Raw genomic sequence first — 21269 nt, forward strand, 5'->3', positions numbered from 1 at the left:
TCCTCAAAAAACAAATTCAAATGGAATCAACAAAGAGTTTTGTGAAAAAGAATCAATTCAAATCTCACATTTTTAGTAAGACGACAAGATTTCACATCTTAAGTCTTGAGCAGGATCAGTGTCATTTATTTTGGTATTTTTGTAATATTTGTAACATTTTTCTTCAACCTTTATGATATTCTTTAGAAAACAACAAATCATAATACAAAATGATTATATTTATAAGGTTATATTTACCTCTTGATTAGTATCTTAACCTACTATTTTATTTTAAGTACACTCACTAAAAGTTGCTGGTACTTTTAGGAAGGCGCAGGGCTTTTTGCCAAAGATATAATGCATATAATTTTATAATGGAAGGATAGGTACTTAAAATGGACAGACCCGTACCTCCAATATTACCTTGCAAATGGACGTGAGGCAACATTAGCTTTTAACATTGCAGTTGATTTGCATTTATTATAGCTCCACTTTGATTCAGAAAATACAGTGGAGGGTGAGCTATAAAGAGAATGATGACCTGTAAGTTTGTAAGTGAGAAGCCATTAATCAAACTGACCTATAATGTTTAGTTTTAATTTCAAAATACAATAAGTTCTTTGTCTGCTTTGGACTTAAAGAACTTAGAAAAAACAAAAAAGTTATTTTTATGTGCACTGTGAATATTACAGATCTGGATTACTGTAGGTGTGACAGTACGCAAATTTTCTACAAAACTGAGCCCAGATGAATGCAGCCCCAAACCAACTCTGCCACATATTCTGCGGTTAGACAGAGTTAATAGTGGTGAACAATCACTGCTAAATGATTTGAGAAATGCAGAATTTAAATATTATTTAACGCGACTCATTCTTGCGCATTTGTAAGGTAGAAAACAAAAAACAAAAAGACAGATGGAAGTTTGACTGTCCTCAACTTGCTAGTAATGCATGCAGCACGAAAAAACAAGACAGGTGGGATGCGACTAGTCGAACAAGCAACTACTCGAACACGCAACTACTCGAACACGGAGACTAGATTTCTAGTTGCAGCCAGGGACTTCTTGCTGTGTGGTACTGTTCCATTATTGTGGCAAAAATAATGGAATCAGTAAACATGTAAATAGAAAATGCATCGATATTATGGCAGTTAATATAATTACGAACCAAGAAGCATAGTTAGCTCAAGTACTTTTACTGGTTGTGCTGATTCAAATTGATCTTTCACAGTTTATCATCATGAATTGGAGCACACCTGTAGGTTTCCATGCTCCCTTTTCTGTTCCATCATAAACGTATGCATGATTCTATGAACAACATTCAATCGTCTGTACGCAACAAATCTGATTTAAGACAGCAATTTCATTAGACACACATTTTCCACAGGACAACGTAGAGCTCAAACCTTCATGCTTCATCATCAGCTTCAGTACTTCTAATTATTGCAGTTCTCCTTAACAAACACTGCTCAGTGGGTGAAAAAGGGTTATTTTTAAGAAAGAAAATGCTGAGCATACTAAGTATACTAAGGATAGACAGATAGGCAACCAAATAGGATCCCCTAACAAAAGGGGCGAGGCGAGCATAGAGAGGCTTTAAGACTATGACAAAGACGAGTGCCGGGAGACATGACAGGGGTAAAGATGAATATGCCTCTGGCAGTTGAGTCCTGATTACTTTCTTACTGTTATGGCCTCACGTGTTCCAAGGCAATTTGGCTATATGGCTGAGCATAAAACAGCACAGTGAGCTTATCACCGGTGTGGTTAATGCTTGCAACCTGCTTCCATCACAGCATATCAGAAGAGCTGTGTCCAAATTATTTGAAAGTGATGATTCTACTGAGCTTTTGTGCATGTACAATGTTTTTTTTTTTTTCACAAAGAAAAAGACAAATCAAATTTACAGTAGATGTCAGCACACGTTGAACGTGCTCATAGGGCATGGCGACAAAATTCCTCTGGGAATTCATTAAACAACAGTAACAGAGCAGCAACAAAATAAGAGGATACCTATAAATTCTGAATGATTTTGAGACACATTAACAAACAAAATAAAAACTCTTTTTCTTCTCAGCGTTTATAAGACAGGTCTTGTTTTTTTTTTTCCTGGAAAGGCTAAAGTCAATATTTTGTACATCCCTCAATGTTAGTACCTTCTCAAACCTATTTTCTATATTGCTCTGCCCCACTGTCTTTTGCTCCCAAAACAAAAACAGGCCACAAAAAGCAATAAAAATAGCAGAAAACCAGTTTGTGTCATAAAGAAACATTTTCCTAAAACAGCTGGACACTGTAGGTTTTTACCAGATTCTACTCAAACCGGTGGAAGATGTTGTTAGGAACTATTTTAAAATGCGGATTAGTAAATTTGTTGATCCAGTGGAAAGTAGGGTTCTACAGAATTATCCAAAATAAAAAGCACTGAAACTATTATAAGATATATCAATATAGCAAATGTTATACTTTTATAATACATTTATAAAAGTATATGTCCAAACTAAGTGACATTACCGTCGTTAAAACATGGAAATGTGCAGTAAAGGTGATGAGCTGGGAAATGGTGAGTGCCAGTCAAACAGGTCAAAAGAAAAGACACATGGATGAACCATGAGAATGCCTGATTTAGTGGTGAATGTTGTGTCATTAGTGGTAGCACACCATGAGAATATGAGCTGTCTATTTATTTCTTATATAATCTAAGTGAGACGTGGCAGGGTCAAATAAGGGACAGAGGTAGAAGAGTTATGATCATTAAGATTACATAAACTATTATTAACCAAGCATGGCTTTTAAGGCTGCATCTCACTCTTTCTTGAGGACAGCTCCCCTGTGCTCCCCAGGGTTTTGCATCATTTTCTGAAATTGTGTTTATTCCTTTTCTCTTTATCATGCTCCTGTTTTTGCTAACTTTCACTTTCCTTTCTCTCACCGACTCACACACGCATGCATACGCACGCCATTCAGTCTTAGAGAGCAATGTAGGCAGAAATGCCCATGCTTTGGATCATGCTGAGGAAGCAGGAATTAATTCCAATCAGGCTTGAACAGGAAAGAGCCATTCCATTTTGCACCACTCCTGGAGTCACTCAAACAAGAAGCACCCCTGCCTCTACTGCATATGCATGAACACACACACACAAACACACAGATGCATATACCCGTATCGCACAAACCCTTTGGAGCAAATATGGTGATATTGCTTAGCAGCTAAACAGAATTTTGTCTATTAAATATCAGCTGTCTTTGACATTAATACCACGCTAATGAAGCCATTGACACCCTCATTCACCTGTCTTTTCCATTTTGCAAATAGTTTGAAGCAGCCATGGATTGCTGCTAATATACTCGGTCACAATAAAAACATGTTAGGATTTAAAGTATTGTAGTGTCATTTTTACTGACAGTGTACTCTCTCCATTAAACTCACTCCTGGAGCACCTTTCCTATGTTGCTCTTTCCCTCTTGTTCTTCCTTTTATCATTTGCCTCAAAACAGTGTTAGAACACAGCTTATCTGGGAGTAATGCAATTTGTTTGCCTCTACTTTCTTTATATGCCTGCACTGTTTCTTTCATTTTCTACTTCCTACTATCGAGAGTAAATTCAGTGACTCCAAATCCATTTTCATTTAACGTAGCTATCTTACATGTCTGCTTTTTCATATATCCATCTCTCTTGTGGAGGAGAATTTTAACATATTGCTCTTCCTGGCACTTTACGCCTTCCCTTGAGCCCATAAAAAAAGCTCACACACCCTACTTATGTATCATGAAAATAGCTGCAGTAAAACTTGCAATTCCATACATTACAGGCACCCTTGGGCTTTGCTATGTACAGAGCCTCAAACAGTGATCCAAATGGTTCTTGTCTGACTGCGCTAGACATTTTTCAGCTTACCTATGGGTGACAACTCTGCCACGCTGCCAATATAGGGTCCTTCCAAGAACTTGGGTTCACTGTCATTGATGTCCTGGACCTTGATGACAAACTCTGACTCTGGCTCAAGGGGATCGTTAGAGAGCCGGTCCCGGGCCTGAGCCCTAAGAGTGTAAAAAGCCTTTTCCTCTCGGTCTAGTCTCTCTGTGGCATGTATGTCTCCTGTAAGCTCATCAATGATGAAGATGGATCCAGCTCCTTCTCCAGAGATAGTATATTTGATGTTGCCCTCACCATCATCAGAGTCTGTATGGATCTGTAAAAAAAACAGAGCAGTTTTGAGAATGATGACTTCAATAAAACACACACACGCATTCCATCTTTTACGACTATGCAATGTGGTACGTACTGTAAAATTTCTAAAAAATGTTTTGTTAGTGTCATGATCAAGTTGCATATTGATGATGGTAAATGGCCTGTATTTGTATAGCGCTTTACTAGTCCCTAAAGACCCCAAAGCGCTTTACACAACCAGTCATCCACCCATTCACACACACATTCGCACACTGGTGATGGCAAGCTACAGTGTAGCCACAGCCACCCTGGGGTGCACTGACAGAGGCGAGGCTGCCGGACACTGGCGCCACCGGGCCCTCTAACCACCACCAGTAGGCAACGGGTGAAGTGTCTTGCCCAAGGACACAACGACCAAGACTGTCCAAGCCGGGGCTCGAACCGGCAACCTTCCGATTACAAGGCGAACTCCCAACTCTTGAGCCACGATCGACAATAATTCACTGAATGAATGTTTATTTTGTTTTCTCCATAACAACTAGTTATATTATCAAAAGTATAGTTTTCTATTAAGTTCTATTAAGGTTTGGGCACTAATAGTCATTGTTAGTACCCAAACCTGAATGCTTTGGGTACCATTCAATGTTAGCTGAATGCTAAAAAAGTCATAATTTGTTTAAAACACAAAAACTGATTAACTTTTTAATATGTAAATATTACATATATTTATATATTAAAAACTCTGAGTTGAAAAGAAATCCACTTTAATGTAATGAACTTGCTACTGCTGTTGTTTTCCTTTTATTAGCTATTACTTTACGAGTGTTGTATTAATTTATTCAGATTGCAATCAAGTACTGTTTTGTTGGAGTGTATTTGAACGCAGGCTAATTCAAACCTTTCTACTTTAACTGAACATTTTGATACAGACAACAAAGCTATCTGTGAACCTCAGGCAAAATCTGCTCACCCCGTCCTAGCAGTCTGACGATCGGGGCCAACCAAATCAAATTGCAAAACTGTCCTTGAACCACGACAGGGATTACAGTCCTGTTTAAGCACTTGTTATCACATGGCTGACACACCACACTCAATGACACCTCAAAGTATTAGAAACTGCTGAAAGTTTAGAAAAAAATATCTGAAGTGATCCTTGTCCAAGTTGAGATTATTCTGTCACATATTTGCCAGGTATCTTATTTTTATGATTTTGTTTTAACTGCTGAGAAAAGTGTTAAAAATGGACAACCCCCAAATGATATTTGGTCATCAACCATGACCATAAGAAATATGTGTATTTTATTCATCCATTGACTTTTCTTCTCTTAGGGTGGTAAATCCAATTCAAGTCCTTCTAACTACTCCCTGCAGACTAGCCATCATCAGTGTGGTGAAAAAAAAAAAGACACCAGAGTTCCTGTGATGATTTACACCTTTTCTGCACATTGTGCCCTTCACAGGATGTGACGCCCAAATTAGGAGATCAAAGTCATTCAAAGACTCTTAAATGTAGAGACATGGAGGTGCTGTGGCTGAAAAGTGAACTTAAAAGAGCCCTTATAAATCAGAGCTATAGTTTCCCCTAATGTGATTAGAAGACATTCCAGGGGTAGCAATAGGAGATGCATTGGTCCCCCATCCTAAACTCCCCTTTGGCTCTTTAGTGAGCATTAGACCTGCTTGCTCCTGCTCCCTCTCCCTCTCACTCACCTTCTATCTAAAATTATAATTCAGAGCTGTCTATGCAGTGTAACTGTGGTTCAATCTACTCAACAGACCAGAGGAGAGGGGAAATCGCCCTGGCCTCCCTGGTTAATTTTTTATAAAGGCTTAATTAAATACAGGCCTCTATCACCCTTGCAGGGATTTTCATTAAGTATTTGTCGTAAAACCGAGGAATAATGCAAGCCCGTGCCTTGATATTGCTTCCATCATCCATTTTCTCCTTCTTTTTTATCTGTCTGTTTTTGCCTTTTCTCCCCATTCTGAATCTTCCTGAAGACAAATACACGGACAGTCAGTGGAAATATACTGCTGGATACTTTGGCGGTATCAATATTTCAGTTATAATAAAAAAGAAAAAAAGGAAAATAAAAGTTTCATTGGTCCAGACTGTGAAAGTTATCCAATAAAAGTGAGCACACGCTTCCACCACTTGATATGTTTCCTCCAGACTAAACCTCCTCCTGAATTTCTAAATTAGAATCTCAGGAGAGAAATGCATGTGTGAAGTGTTGCAATCTTGTGTTCATTCAGTTCCACAAATGTTGGCACAACAAGTCCTGCAATTAAATCTAAAAAACAAACAAACCATGAAAGCATTTTTATAATGACCTATCTCAGAATTCCTGAAACCACAGAGCAGTGTTTCCTCTTTATAAAATGTGACAAATAGGGGAAAAATGGTAAGAAGGTAACATGGCAAAATCACACTCTCCATCTCTTGACTAAATGGATCTCTCTTAGCTCCCTTAACTCTTAACCCCTTTCTTGGCTGTCACTTGGGAACTCAAAGCTTCAGCTCCCTCCACAGATTTTGTATAGGATTGAGTTCTGGAGACTGGCCAGGCCACTCCACGACCTTAAAACTTCTTCGTTGCACTTCTTCTTTTACCTCTCTTTCGTTGCCTGGCAGTATGCTTTGGGTCATTCTATTCTAGAAGACCAACTTTCATTGTTTTGTCTTAGGGAAGGAGATTCTCCTCCAAGATTTTACATTGCCCCATCCCCTAACCCCTCAATGCAGTGAAATTGTCCGGTAGGCTCATCTTGAAATGTTTCCACCTTGGTGGTTGAATGTGGTGATGATCTTCTGTGGGTCATACTTAGCGTTTTTCTTTCTTTAAATACACAAGGTCAAACTGATGGCAAAGAGCTTGATTTTGGCTTCATCTGACCACAACACTTTCTCCAAAATATATTCTGAATCATTTAGATGCTCACTGGCAAACTTAAGACCAGCCTCTATATGTGCCTTCTTGAGCAGGGAGGAACTTGTGGGCGCTGCAAGATTTCAATCCGTCACCGATGGTGGTCTACTGATTGCTAAAAAGCTGTTTGTGTAGGCGATAACACAAGCCTACACAGTCCCTGCATGTTTTGTCCCTGACTGGGACAAAACATGCAGGGACAGTTTTGTCCCTGATGTCCTTTGACAGCTCTCTGGTCCATAGTATTGCAGAAGTTGGAATGAAAAACAAACAAACAAAACAACACGATTTATTTATTTATTGACTTTAACCCGTGTGGTGCATGGTTGATATTTTGTCTTTTTATACTAAAATTAAACTATCATAAATTTCATTTCTTTGCAAGTGAGGGAACTTACAAATTCCGCAGATGATCAAATAATTATTTCCCTCACTGTACCTGGGATTGTTACGTACATTAGCTTAGAATGTTTCTTACAACAGGACTTTGAAATGTCTACAAGTGGCTAATATCAGAGTACATTATTTTACATGTGGACACGCTCTCAGAGTCTAGAATTAAAATCCAGTTTAAAATCAAACTTAGGCTTTACATTCTCTCAGTGTTCACTTCAGCCTAAATTCTCTGTCTGGTTAAGTTTAGGTAAAAATATTGCTTGGTTTGGTTTACTATTTCAAAAAGATTTTTTAAAGCATAATTTTTCTACATCAATTAGGTGCAGAGACTTATTTACATCACCAAGGTTGCTTAACCTCCTAAGACCCGAACTCTTCCACGGCATGCATTTTTAATTTCTCTTTGATATTTGGGCTGATTGGGGCCAGATGAATGTAAAAACAAAGAATTACTGGATTTTTATTTATACCTGATTTTTGTTTCTAAGAAAAATAAGAGCCACATATGAGGACATTTGTTTAAAATTTCGATAGATCATAGGCAGTATAATGTCCTCGTAAGTGGATATCAGGCCCTTGTAGAGCAAAATTGAGTATTTTGGTCTAAATAACCCAAAATGTGATGTCCACATATGTGGATGCCAGGTCCTAGGAGGGGGAACCCTAGATGATTATAAGATGTTATAAAGAAGTCCTATGAGCTTTTTTTCCTTTTTTCTTGCACACATAGACACGAACAAACATACACTCATGTGGGCACACACACACACACACACACACACACACACACACACACATGGATCATCATTCTGGAGGAATGATGCAATTTCTCTCCCCTCAGGCTGGCTATACCCATCCTTCTGTCAGTCTATCCTCACTGGAGTGATTCAAGTTGGCAGCTTGAAAAACACACACACAGACACACACACATGCACTACGCTTAGCTAAGTTGTTCTCTGCAAACTAAAGGTCAGAGTCAGGATGTCACTCACAAAAAATAACCGGGGGTGCAAAAGTGCACAACAAATTTCCAAGAAGAAGATGGGAAAGACGCACATCCTGTACACCTGCTGAGCATGACATTATAGATGTTTTTTCCTAAAATCTTTAAACGATATTCCTGACACTTTTGGGGGGAAATAGATTCTCCACATTTGGACAAGGTGTGCTATTTCTTTTATTGGCTAGGTCACTGGTATAGACATTATCAAAAAATACTAATACACACCAAGAAAAACAACATATATTTCAAATCAGTACTAAAGGAACTCTACTCTTTGATGTCATTGCTTCACTGTAGAAAGCTAATTATAAAACTGTGTAGCTTCCTTGTAGATTTTCACTAGTCCATACTAGCATATGGAAATCACACCGGTAGTCTAATTCCCTTCAATTAGTTAATATAAAGCTGATGAAGCTATGAGCATTTTGGACATACTGAGGACATAGCACAACAGAGAAGACTTTTATGCTGTGGAAAATGTAGGGTTTGTATTTTTTTTTTCCCCCATGGGCAGTGCACTTCTTTTCCACATTTCAATTCAATTGAATTCAGTTTTATTTAAATAGCACCAAATCACAACAACTGTTGCCTCAAGCTACTTTATATTGTAAGGAAAAGACCGTGCAATAATCAGACATCTCTATAAACTAGCATTTGGGGACAGTGAGAAGAAAAAACAAAATTTTAACAGAAAGAAACCTCCATCAAAACCATGCTCAGGGAGGGACAGCCATCTGCCATGACCAGTTGGGGTGAGGGGAGGATGACAGGACAAAAGACATACTGTGGAAGAGAACAAAAAATTAATAATAACTAATGATTAAATTAATGATTGGTGCATAAACATGAGTGAATGAAAAAACATGAGCGAAGAAGACACTCATCATCGGAAGCCCCCATAACTAAGTGGGGACTCAGGATCACCTGATACAGCCATAACAATATGGTTTTTCAAAAAGGAATTAAGCTAATCTTAAAAGTAGAAAAGGTTACTCTCTCCTGAATCCAACCTGGGAGCTCGTTCCACGAAAGAGAGGCGCCTCTAAGCTAAACACTCTCCCATTCTACTGGAAGAATGGAACCACAAGTAAGCCTGCAGTGTAGAGCAAAGTGCTCTATTGGGGCAATATGAGGTCTTCAAGACATGATCGGTCTGATTATTCAATTAATCAGGAAATTTACAGCCGTCAAAAGTGGGATTGGAGTTTTTTTTTTTTATTAATAACACTTTGTTCATGTCAAAATATTAGGTTCCTTTAAAAAATGTAAAAGAAGGATTATTGGTCATTACACAATGACCAAATTTCCAAAGTAAATATAATGTAGGGATATAAACTACAATACCAATTATCTGAACCCTTTCTATAAACTTACTAAAAAATATATCATCCTATCACTGCAGCTAAACAGTATTAATTTGGTTTCTGGCTTTATGCTAAACTTGATGCTAGCAAGAGTCAGCCATGCTTTAGGATTTACAGTGGAGGCCTGTGGGTTGACTAAGAGGACAGTGAGGTTGTTGATGTCTTGTCAGACTCACCTTTAGGTCATAACAAAGTGTCTAGCTGTCACTATAGGCTAACCTACTGAAGGGGATGACATATGACTCACATGCAGTGACTGAAAGTTTCCTTCACATTTAGTCAGCTATTTTAAGTTTTTATGAGGTTGGAGGGGCATCTGGTGTACAAATCTACCAGATCAAACATGTGAAGCTGGTAGGGTTGCCAACTCCCTGAAAAATAAATAAGGGACACCTCGTGGCCAGGGCCGGGCAAAGTGTGGTAGCTCTTTTTTTTGTGTGTGAAATTATTTTTTAACCATTTGACTTGAATTTGATTTAAGCAGATGCATATTCTTTGTGATATGACCATATGGGAAACAAATGATCATTTAGCCATTTATTTTTAGCTCAAAATAACATTAACACAGTAAAACAGGTCTCTTTCTTAAACAGAAGCCTGTCATGCTTAACTTTTGAGAATATAAGTAAATCTTTCTTTAAAAGAACTCTGTCCTGCTTAACTTAAAATTATATAAATTAATAGAAAACAATAGAACAAAATCATTCTTGTAACAGTGCACATATAGTGCATTTAGTACAATTGGCTTCAGTTGAGGTATTATTTCAGCTTTTCTAATGCTAATCAGCTGCTCCTGTTTGTAAACCCGCTTGTTCCAATGATTACGCATCTTAACTCATCATCATTATTCATCTATGTATTACTTTTATGTATTAGTCATCTATTTGTTGTAATCATCTATCCTTGCAGTTGTTTATTACACAAAATAAATTATATTATCACACTTCTGGCCACATAGCGCTGATATTCACTGCACATGCCCATATTAACCTTAACCAGAGGGTTTAAAAAAACAAACCAGTGTTTACATACCATATCTGCTTCTGCCGTGGCCTGGTGGACAAGAAATTAGTTAAGGGTTCCCCGAGCTTTCACGCCCCTCATGTTCTTCATGTGCCCACCATTAGAAGCATGCCTATGGAAAAAGTGCGCCAGCACACAGTGCAGTGCGCTTTATAGATGTTATCATGCACTTTTCCAGCCAGGTGTTTTCCTTTTCCCATTCCTCCCTGTACTTTTGCAGCCTATTTTTCTTTCTCTGAGGGGAACAAACATTGCTGCTCTAATGCTGGGCTTACACTGTGCGATTTTTGGCCCATTTTGAGCCGATTTTTGAGTCATGCGACCGATTTGGTGATCGGCCCAATTTTGGCCTTCATCGTGCATCGTGTAGTATACGTGGGGTAACGAGAAGTGATTAACACCTCGAGCAGCTCCCGATCATCGATCGCTCTTGAGGGTGTCACCGCAGCTGCTCACGCGCAAACACGTAACCGTCGGTGAAAAAGACGGTGCAGCACGGCTGTGCAGCGTGTGATCTGGACACAAGCGATGGAGGCACAACTTGTAGAACTTTGGAAAACTCATCCGAGCCTTTTCGATGTGGCATCACAAAATTATCATGACCACAACAACCGTGAAAATAGTTGGATTTACATTGCTGCTCAATCACAGCTGCCTGATTAATGTTTTTCATTAGAAATTTAGCAAAGTTGATGGCGGTGGTGTGTCTGTGTGAGTGAAAGACAGAGAGGGCGAGCGAGCGACAGATTTTCTGTTATAACCTTCATTTTATGGAGGCACAGTGTGAGCACTCAGGTCGCATCAGAGCATCGGGCGGTATAGTGTGAGACCTGCATCGTGACCTACAAACTTATAACCCCTGCGAGTCAATCGTGCAGTTTGAAAATCGCCCAGTGTCTGCCCAGCTTTAGGTGTACTGACGTCCGAGACTTGCACCGCAGTGTCGGCGTTTGTTTCCCTGTTGGCCATGCTTCTTGTTGTGGTCATCTGTTGTCTTCTGGTATTTTCTCCGTAAGCGACCTTTCCTCGACCAATGAGATAAGCGGTAATCTGAATTGTCATACTCGAATTGTCATAAGTGTGCTGTCAGCTCATTGGTCACAAAGCAGGAGAGGGGCTGGGAATTATGTTTTCCAACAAAGCGTTAATTCCATTAAAAGTTATAGACTACTTTTGATTCTCACTGTATTACGGGACAAAGTGCGTCCCTTATTAGCTCAATACGGGACGTGTACTTTTGTTTCGAAATACGGGACGATTCCGTTTTTTAAGGGACGGTTGGCAACCCTAGAAGCTGGGGACTTCCGGATGGTGGGGAAGCTGGTTGCAGCATAATCTTTCAGCTCCCGGGCGGTTACCCCTTGAAAACTGACATGTTATAACACAACTAAGAATATTCATAGTAGTATGCCAGGGGGTAACAAGAGAAAGACAAGAGGAATTCGGCAAGAAAGTGCGGAGGAAGGAGTTTTTTCACCGAAAGAAGTTGACGGTGCTAGCAAGCTACAGCTACTCGGAGCTATGGAGGCAATTGAAGCTAGCATTCTTGCTGAGCTTAAAAAAGTCCAGGATAATTTAAAAAGTGAAATAGCGGAAAAGACTGGACTTGTGAAAACAGAAATGTCGGAGTTTAGGAAAGAAGTGGGGCAACGGTTCAACGAAATTGTCACGGACATGAAAGAGGTAAGAAGCAGGATCGAGGAGGTCGAACAGAGAGTAACCGAGGTGGAGGAGGTCACAGTCGACCTTAAAGATGGGCTCGGCCATACTCTCCAGTTACAAGAAGACCTCCAGACACGTCTGTCCGACCTGGAAGCCCGGTCTCGCAGGAATAACATACGTGTTCACGGGATACCAGAGGGTGAAGAAGGGGACAACATGCTCGAATTCATGGAGAATTTTATAAAGAATGAACTGTCCCTCCCCGACATCAATCTGGGCATACAGCGGTGCCACCGCTCACTCGGCCCCAAGCCACCTCCGGGCTCCAACCCCAGGTCCGTCGTGATTCATTTTTTGGAATACAACACCAAGGACTTGGTGCTCCAGTCTGCGTGGACCAAAAAAGAAATACTGCTGAAGGGCAGACGTGTGTATTTCGACTATCCTAGTGACATTTTAGCGAAACGCAAAGCATACAACACAATCAGGAGGATTTTAAAAGAGAAGGGGCTCCGCTTCCAAACACTGTATCCGTCGAGACTGCGTGTGTTTTATGAAAACGGGCCCGTGATTTACAACAACGCGCAAGACGCAGCCGACGACCTGGAGAAGAGGAAGTTGATGGGAAAGCGCAAGCGGGGCGCCGCGGCGGACCCGGGAGGAACGGATGAAATAATAATAATAATAATGGATTGCATTTATATAGCGCTTTTCGGACCCCTCAAAGCGCTTTACAATTTCACTATTCATTCACTCTCACATTCATACACTAGTGGAGGCAGCTACAGTTGTAGCCACAGCTGCCCTGGGGCAGACTGACAGAGGCGAGGCTGCCATATTGCGCCATCGGCCCCTCTGGCCATCACCAGTAGGCGGTAGGTGAAGTGTCTTGCCCAAGGACACAACGACCGAGACTGTCCGAGCCGGGGCTCGAAACGGCAACCTTCCGATTACAAGACAAACACCTAACTCTTGAGCCACGATCGCCCTGAAATACATCCAGGAAAAGCTCCAGAGATTCAAGTGCATGGATAGTAAAACCTAAAAATTATTTTTCCGCACTTAAGACTGCAGTTTTCCTGTGTAAAATAAGAGTGATAGCATCCCAAACTTCGGTCAAACCTAACAGCTTTCTCCAAGAGCGCTGCTATGATGAGTGGAGATCACCAAGCAGCACTACGAGGGGCTCTCTGGGACTTTAGGGACTCTCCTCTTTGTTTTGAAGTTGGACGTACACTTCATAATTGGAAGTCATATATGTTATTTGTTCAGGTACGTTGTTCCTTTGTTCTGTAGACCCCCTTTTCTTTTCAGAGCACCTAGAGATTTACAGGTATTGTGTATTTTCCTTTTGCTGATGGAGATCAGACAACAATATAAGGTAATTACAGTTAATGTTAATGGTTTACATAACCCCATTAAAAGAAACAAAGCTCTTGCTAAAATGAAGCGAGAAAAACAAGATATAATTTACTGGCAAGAAACACATCTTTTTGCCATCGAGCACAAAAAATTGTGTAAAATGGGGGTTTAAAAATGTGTATTATTCCTCGCATATAAAAAAAACCATTCTAGAGGAGTGGCCATCTTATTGTCTGACAAAGTACATTTCCAACTTTCCTCACAAATCAGAGATAAGGAGGGGCGTTATATACTGGTTAAAGGGTACATAGATCACAAGGAAGTTCACAAGGATCACAAGGAAGCTCTGAGATCCCGCACCGCTGCCTACAACACGGGACTCATGACGGGGGACATGGACCCGTACAAAGCCACGTCATATAACGTGCGGAGGGCGGTGAAAGAGGCGAAGCAGCGCTACGGGAGGAAACTAGAGTCACAACTCCAACAGAGTGACTCTAGGAGCCTGTGGCGGGGACTAAGGACAATAACGGACTATAAAGCACCAACAACCGGTATGACGAACGCGGCCGTGACTCTGGCAGACGAGCTGAACACTTTCTATGCTCGCTTCGAGGCTGCAGCTAAGGTCTCCAACAATGCTAGTGTTAGCGGCGCTAACGGCTGCAGACAGGAAGATACTGCCAGCACCGGAAACGTGCTCGTCATCTCCGAGCATGAAGTAAGGAGAGCCTTCAAGAGAGTGAACACCAGGAAAGCAGCAGGACCAGACGGCATCCCAGGTCGTATCCTAAGAGACTGCGCATACCAGCTAGCTCCTGTGTTCACTGAGATATTCAACATCTCTTTATCTCAGTCGGTGATCCCCACATGCTTCAAAGAGTCCATCATTGTTCCTGTCCTGAAGAAACCCCACCCTGCTTCTCTCAATGACTATCGCCCTGTAGCCCTCACCTCAGTAGTGATGAAGTGCTTTGAACGCCTGGTCAGAGACTTCATCATTTCTTCACTACCAGACACACTGGACCCACTACAGTTCGCTTACCGTCCAAATCGTTCCACAGACGATGCCATCTCTCATCTCCTCCACACATCACTCACTCACTTGGACACTAGAAGGGGGAATTATGTTAAAATGCTCTTCATAGACTACAGCTCTGCATTTAACACCATAATTCCCTCCACACTCACCACCAAGCTGGAGCATCTGGGACTCAGCTCATCTATGTGTCAGTGGATCTCCAACTTCCTAACTGGCAGACCACAGGCAGTAAGGATGGGCGGACATGTCTCAGCCTCCACCACTCTCAGCACTGGAGCCCCCCAGGGGTGTGTTCTGAGCCCCCTGCTGTACTCTTTGTACACATATGACTGTGTGGCCACTACCAGCTCCACCACCATCATCAAGTTTGCTGACGACACCGTCGTGGTGGGCCTGATCTCTGATAACAACGAGACGGCCTACCTGAAGGAGATTAGGAATCTGGAGAACTGGTGCCAGAGGAACAACCTCCTTCTAAACGTCAGTAAGACAAAGGAGCTGATAGTGGACTTCAGCACTAAGCAGGAGAGGAACTACCAGACCCCCGTCATCAACGAGTGCCCAGTGGAGAGAGTGGACAGCTTCAAATACCTCGGAGTTCACATCACGCAGGACCTGTCATGGTCCTGTCACATCAACACCGTGGTGAAAAAGGCCCGACAGCGTCTCTACCACCTCAGACGCTTGAGAGACTTCCAACTGCCCTCCAAGGTGCTCAGGAACTTTTACTCGTGCACCATAGAGAGCATCCTGGCGGGAAACATCTTAACCTGGTTCGGGAACAGCACCATGCAGGACAGACGAGCTCTACAGAGGGTTGTGCAGTCAATCTACAGCAGGCGGTGCTGGACCAAGGCCAGGAAGATCGTGAAGGACCTCAGCCATCCCAACAACAGACTGTTCTCTCTGCTGAGGTCAGGAAAGCGATTCCGCTCCCTGAAGACCAACACAGAGAGACTGAGGAGGAGCTTCTTCCCGCAGGCGATACGGTCTCTCAATCACACCATCACATAGTACTGACCCACACATACAGTTCTTACACACACTGGACTTTCTGGACTTTGTTTTTGCACAACACTGGTCACTATATTCTTCATTTCCGGTTAATACTTGTACAGCTGCTGTTATTGTGTATATATTTATTTATATTTAGATTTCTTCATACATTCTTATATAGTTCTATATTGTGTATTGTGTATTTTGTTGTACAGTTATTTTATTTTCAACTTTAATTTATATATTTATCTTACTCTTCCCAGTTAAATTTACCCTTCATTCTAATTTGTGTTGTACAGTTATTTCATTTTTAACCTTAATTTATATTTTATTCCTTCCTAGTTAAATTTACCCTTTTTAATTTTTCATATTTATTTCCTATCTTATTCATAGCCTTTTCCTTTTTGTTTTCTTTAGGTCACGAGCAGTTGTCCAAGCATTTCACTACATATCGTACTGTGTATGACTGTGTATGTGACAAATAAAATTTGAATTTGAATTTGAATTTGAATTTGAATTTGAAGTTACATTGTTTAACGTGTACAGACCACCAGGGACTGATAAACATGTAATCAGGACCCTTTCTGAATTAATTGCAACAGACACTTCAGGCATATTAATATGCGGTGGAGATTGGAATATTCACTTGAATCCGTTTCTGGACACGTCCAGCAAAACTAAATTGTTACAACCAGAAGCAGTATATGTTAAAAGAATGCTTAAGGAATTGGGGTTGGTTGACGTGTTGAGGGATGCACACTCACTGGAAAAGAAATATACTTTTTTTTTTACATTCCCACCATATGTATTCAAGACTGGACTATTTTTTTTATGTCACACTTTGATAAGCATAGAATTATAAATTGTGATATAAGGGTGAGAGATATTTCGGACCATGCAGGGGTGTACCTGACACTCCATTTGGATTCAGATCGCAAAGAGACTTTATGGAGGCTTAATACTAGTCTACTAAATGATGTAGAATTCGAAAAGTTTGTAAAACAAGAATTTAAGGAATACATGGACTACAATAACAATGGTGACGTTTCTCCTAGTATTTTATGGGATGCAGCGAAGGCAGTTCTTAGAGGGAAGCTAATTTTGTGGTCCTCATACAAAAAAAGGAAAAACAGAAGTATCTAAAAGACCTTACTACTGAAACACCTAGAATCAGAACATATGAAAAGTAACAATGATGACACGTTATCACAAATTAAAGAAATACAACAGATATTAAATAGGTTATATGATGACCAAATAGAGAAAAGGGCTAAATTCATTAAGCAGAATTATTATGAAAATGGTCCCAAATCTAAGAGACTCCTTGCTTGGAGGATACGGAAACATCAGGCTGACAGATTTATTCAGAAAATTAAAAACCCAGCAAATGATAAGATATGTCATGACATGAAAAGCATAAAAGAATCTTTTCTGACCTATTATACCCGACTGTACGCAGAACCACACAGGATAGATGTGCCCTCTGTTAATGTATTTCTTTCTTCACTTGATTTACCGTCGATAGGAACAGAACAAAATAAAAGATTAACACAAACAATAACTGCGGAGGAGATTAACAAGGCCATTTCAAAATTGAAAGGTAATAAGATGGCCGGTGAGGATGGCTACCCGGCAGAGTGGTATAAACATTTCAGAGATCTAGTAACCCCTCTGCTGAGGGATTGCTTTAACCATGTGCTTACAGGGGGTGAGATACCACCATCCTGGAAACGAGCAGTTATTTCAGCAATTCCCAAACCGGGTAAAAATAGAACGGAATGTGGTTCCTATAGACCCGTATCAGTCTTGAATATCGACTGTAGGATATTTGCAACAATATTAGCTAAACAGTTGGAATTTATAACTTCAGAACTAACGGATACAGATCAAACAGGTTTTGTTCGAAATAGGCAAACTCATGATAATGTGAGGCGGGCTCTCCATCTAATAAATAAAATGAAAAATATCGAATCAGTAGCTGTTAGTCTTGATGCTGAAAAGGCGTTTGACTCTGTCTGCTGGAATTATCTTTATTTGGCCTTAGAGAGATTCGGTTTTAACAGCCAAATCATCAGATGCTTACAGTCTCTATATAACTCACCCACTGCCAGGATTAAAATTAATGGTGATTTAACAGATACACTACAACTAGAAAGAGGCTGCCGTCAGGGATGCCCTCTCAGTCCCACTATCTTTGCGCTATTCATTGAGCCCCTGGCGCAAGCTATCAGGCAATCTAAAGACATTAGAGGTGTACTAATTAACAATATAATGTATAAAGATGGTCTGTATGCTGACGATGTTCTCATAACGCTAACTAACCCGGAAATCAGTCTGCCTAATCTTTTTTCATTATTGAAAAAATTTGGCATATATTCCGGATATAAATTAAATTTACAGAAAACTCAGATTCTCTTATATAATTACCGCCCATCACAAGACATTCAAAAGATAGCCAAGTTTAACTGGAGTAACACCTCTATAAAATATCTAGGAATCCATATACCCACGGATCTATCCGACCTCTACGAATGCAATTATGTCCCACTGACATCAGAAATTAAGGCAGACCTACAGCGCTGGTATTTATTGCCAATGAATATGCATAATCGGATAGATATAATAAAAATGAATCTTTTGCCAAAGCTTCTCTATTTGTTCCAGGCGCTGCCTATACACCTACCCTCCAAGCAATTTAACGATTGGAATAGGATGATCTCTAATTTTATTTGGGCCAAACAAAAACCAAGAATAAAATTTCAGACGTTACAACTGCAAATGGACAAAGGTGGACTCGCTCTGCCGTGTCTTGAGGACTATTATAGGGCTGCACAGTTCTAAGTGATGATTGGGTGGTGTGATCCAATGAGTAAGGCTAAATGGAAGGAGATAGATCAATCCTACTGTGAGACCCCGCTTCAATCACTGCTTGGAGATCAACCACTCATTAAAAGACATATAGATGCAGACCTGCTCCCAGCACTAAAGAAAGTGCCCATAGAAATATGGCATAGGATACTCAAATATGAGAAAACTGAAAAAAGTGCCCGGACGTTACGATGGCCTGCTTATGATTCGGATTTTGCACCTGCAAACATGGATAAGAGATTTATACAGTGGTCACATAAGGGTATAACAGGCTACTGGAAGATTACAGATAAAAATGTACTAAAAGACTACCAGCAACTCCAGAGAAGTTCTTACTTGGAAAGACAGGATTTCTTTAGATACCTCTAGCTGAGGCACCATTACGACAGAAACATGCTGCTACTACTGCACATTCACCCAATGTATATACTATATATATATATATATATATATATATATATATATATATATATATATATATATATATATATATATATATAGTATATATAATGTTCTTCCTCTACCCCCCCCCCCATTTTTGCACATGTCGAGGAGCGCGTCAGGCTACATTTCACTGTGTGTTATACTTGTATAACTATGCATGTGACAAATAAAGAACCTTGAACCTTGAAACATAAAATTCCTAGAAGAGGAGGACACGGGCTTGGTTAAAATCTTCCTTGACTCTTGTAAGGGGAATGCTCCAAAGAAACAGATATCCAGATTATACAAATGTTTACACACATGTAGGAATAATGACACAACGTATATCAAAGCTAGATGGGAAAAAGAGGCTGAAATAATAATACATGACGACAACTGGTTCAATATATGTAAGGCTGTGGTGATGACCTCGAGCTCAGGTCTATGGAGGGAATTTGCATGGAAAAACACAGTGCGTTTTTTTGTCACACCTAATGCTAAGAGTAAACAAAGTAAAGACCCCGACAAGGCTCAGTGTTGGAGGAACTGTGGAGGTGTATCTGCAGGACATTTTCATATTTTTTGGGAATGTGCTAAGATTGTCCGCTATTGGCTAGTAGTGATCAAAGAAGTCAATACCATGATGGGCTTGAACTCGGCCCCTGATTTCACTGTGTTTTATCTATGTGATTTGCCACAAGGACTGAGGAATTCAGACAAATATCTTTTATTGATATTATTGGCTGGTGCAAAGAAAGCCATAACTTGCAAATGGCTAAACGCTGATCCACCATCATTCTTGGACTGGATAGGCATTATCAAGGAAATTTACACAATGGAGAGACTGACTTTTTCACTAAGACTGGCCGCCGATAAATTTGAGAAATACTGGAAAAAATGGGACCTTTACTTAAATGGAAAAATATTATAATTTCTGGTACCATGTTTCATTGCTGTAATTCACCTATTTGATCTGATTGTACCACAAAGGGATATGTCTTTTTTTTTGTTTGCTAGCCTAGATGCTCTGTGCTTGTTGGGGGTCTGAATGTTTTGTAAAAAATATACAGGACTGTCAATAAAAATAAAGTGTAAAAAAAAAACTACACGCTGTGGCGACCCCTTTTATTTCTTCTTCTTTTGGTCAGCCCTTTTAAGAGTCACAGCAGATCATCTGTCAAGCCAACCTTTTGCATGTCCTCCTTCACTACATCTTCTGTGTGGTCTTCTTCTTTTCTTTCTGAGTGACAGCTGCGTACTCAAGATCCTTTGTCTACTATCCCTCCCCCGTACCTCCAAACCATCTCAGCCTTGTTTCTCTAATTTCATCTCCAAAATGGTCAACCTATAGCTGTTCCTGGCTGTAGCTCAGGAGGTAGAGCACATCATCTAACAATAGGAAGGTTAAAGGTCTGGCTGTACCAGTCTGCATACCAAATATCCTTGGGGAAGATACTAACCCTAATCTCTCTGATGCATCCATCGAAGTATAAATGTATGTGAATGTTCGATAGAAAGCACTTCAGCATAGAAAAAAGTGTTTGTATGAGTGGGTGAATGTGGCATGTTAAAATGTGCCTTGAGTGCTCGAGGAGAGTAGAAAAGCGCTATATAAGAATCAGTCAATTTACCATTTCCTCTGATATATACGTTCCTAATCTTGTCTCTCCTGGTCACTCCCAATGAAAATCTTCAGCTCTTCCAACTTCAACTTGGTCTTCTGTCTTTTTGTCAGTGTCACTGTCTCCAAACCATATTTTAAGCACAAGCTAACACTAACGGAATGTGTTCAGTAACAAAATAGAATAGAATAGAATAGAATAGAATAGAATAGAATAGAATAGAATAGCATAGAATAGACATGGAGTAGCATTTTCATTACAGTGAAGATAGAAAAATGTGAGCTGCACTGAAGCTTTAGTTTATTGAAGATTTCAAAGACGAAGCAAATTGTCTTATATTTAAGTCTGTGTAATCTGGACTAGGCATGCCACATTTCACTACAGCTTGTAAAGCTTCTGATCTTAAAAGCTTCAAAGTGTTAAGAAGGT

At 40.2% G+C, this 21269-nt stretch overlaps 1 protein-coding gene across 1 annotated transcript in view; it reads right to left on the minus strand.

Annotated features, from left to right (window-relative positions):
* LOC120718904 (cadherin-22-like) overlaps positions 1-21269 on the minus strand; it is a 173177-nt gene that overhangs the window by 53756 nt on the left and 98152 nt on the right. Inside the window, exon 4 of the mRNA XM_040007637.1 lies at positions 3877-4171. Coding sequence (XP_039863571.1) covers positions 3877-4171 — 295 coding nt within the window. The remainder of the gene's footprint in view (positions 1-3876; positions 4172-21269) is intronic.

The sequence above is a fragment of the Simochromis diagramma genome, unplaced genomic scaffold, assembly GCF_900408965.1.
Source record: "Simochromis diagramma unplaced genomic scaffold, fSimDia1.1 OVJJ01000320.1, whole genome shotgun sequence".
In the NCBI taxonomy this organism is placed as follows: domain Eukaryota; kingdom Metazoa; phylum Chordata; class Actinopteri; order Cichliformes; family Cichlidae; genus Simochromis; species Simochromis diagramma.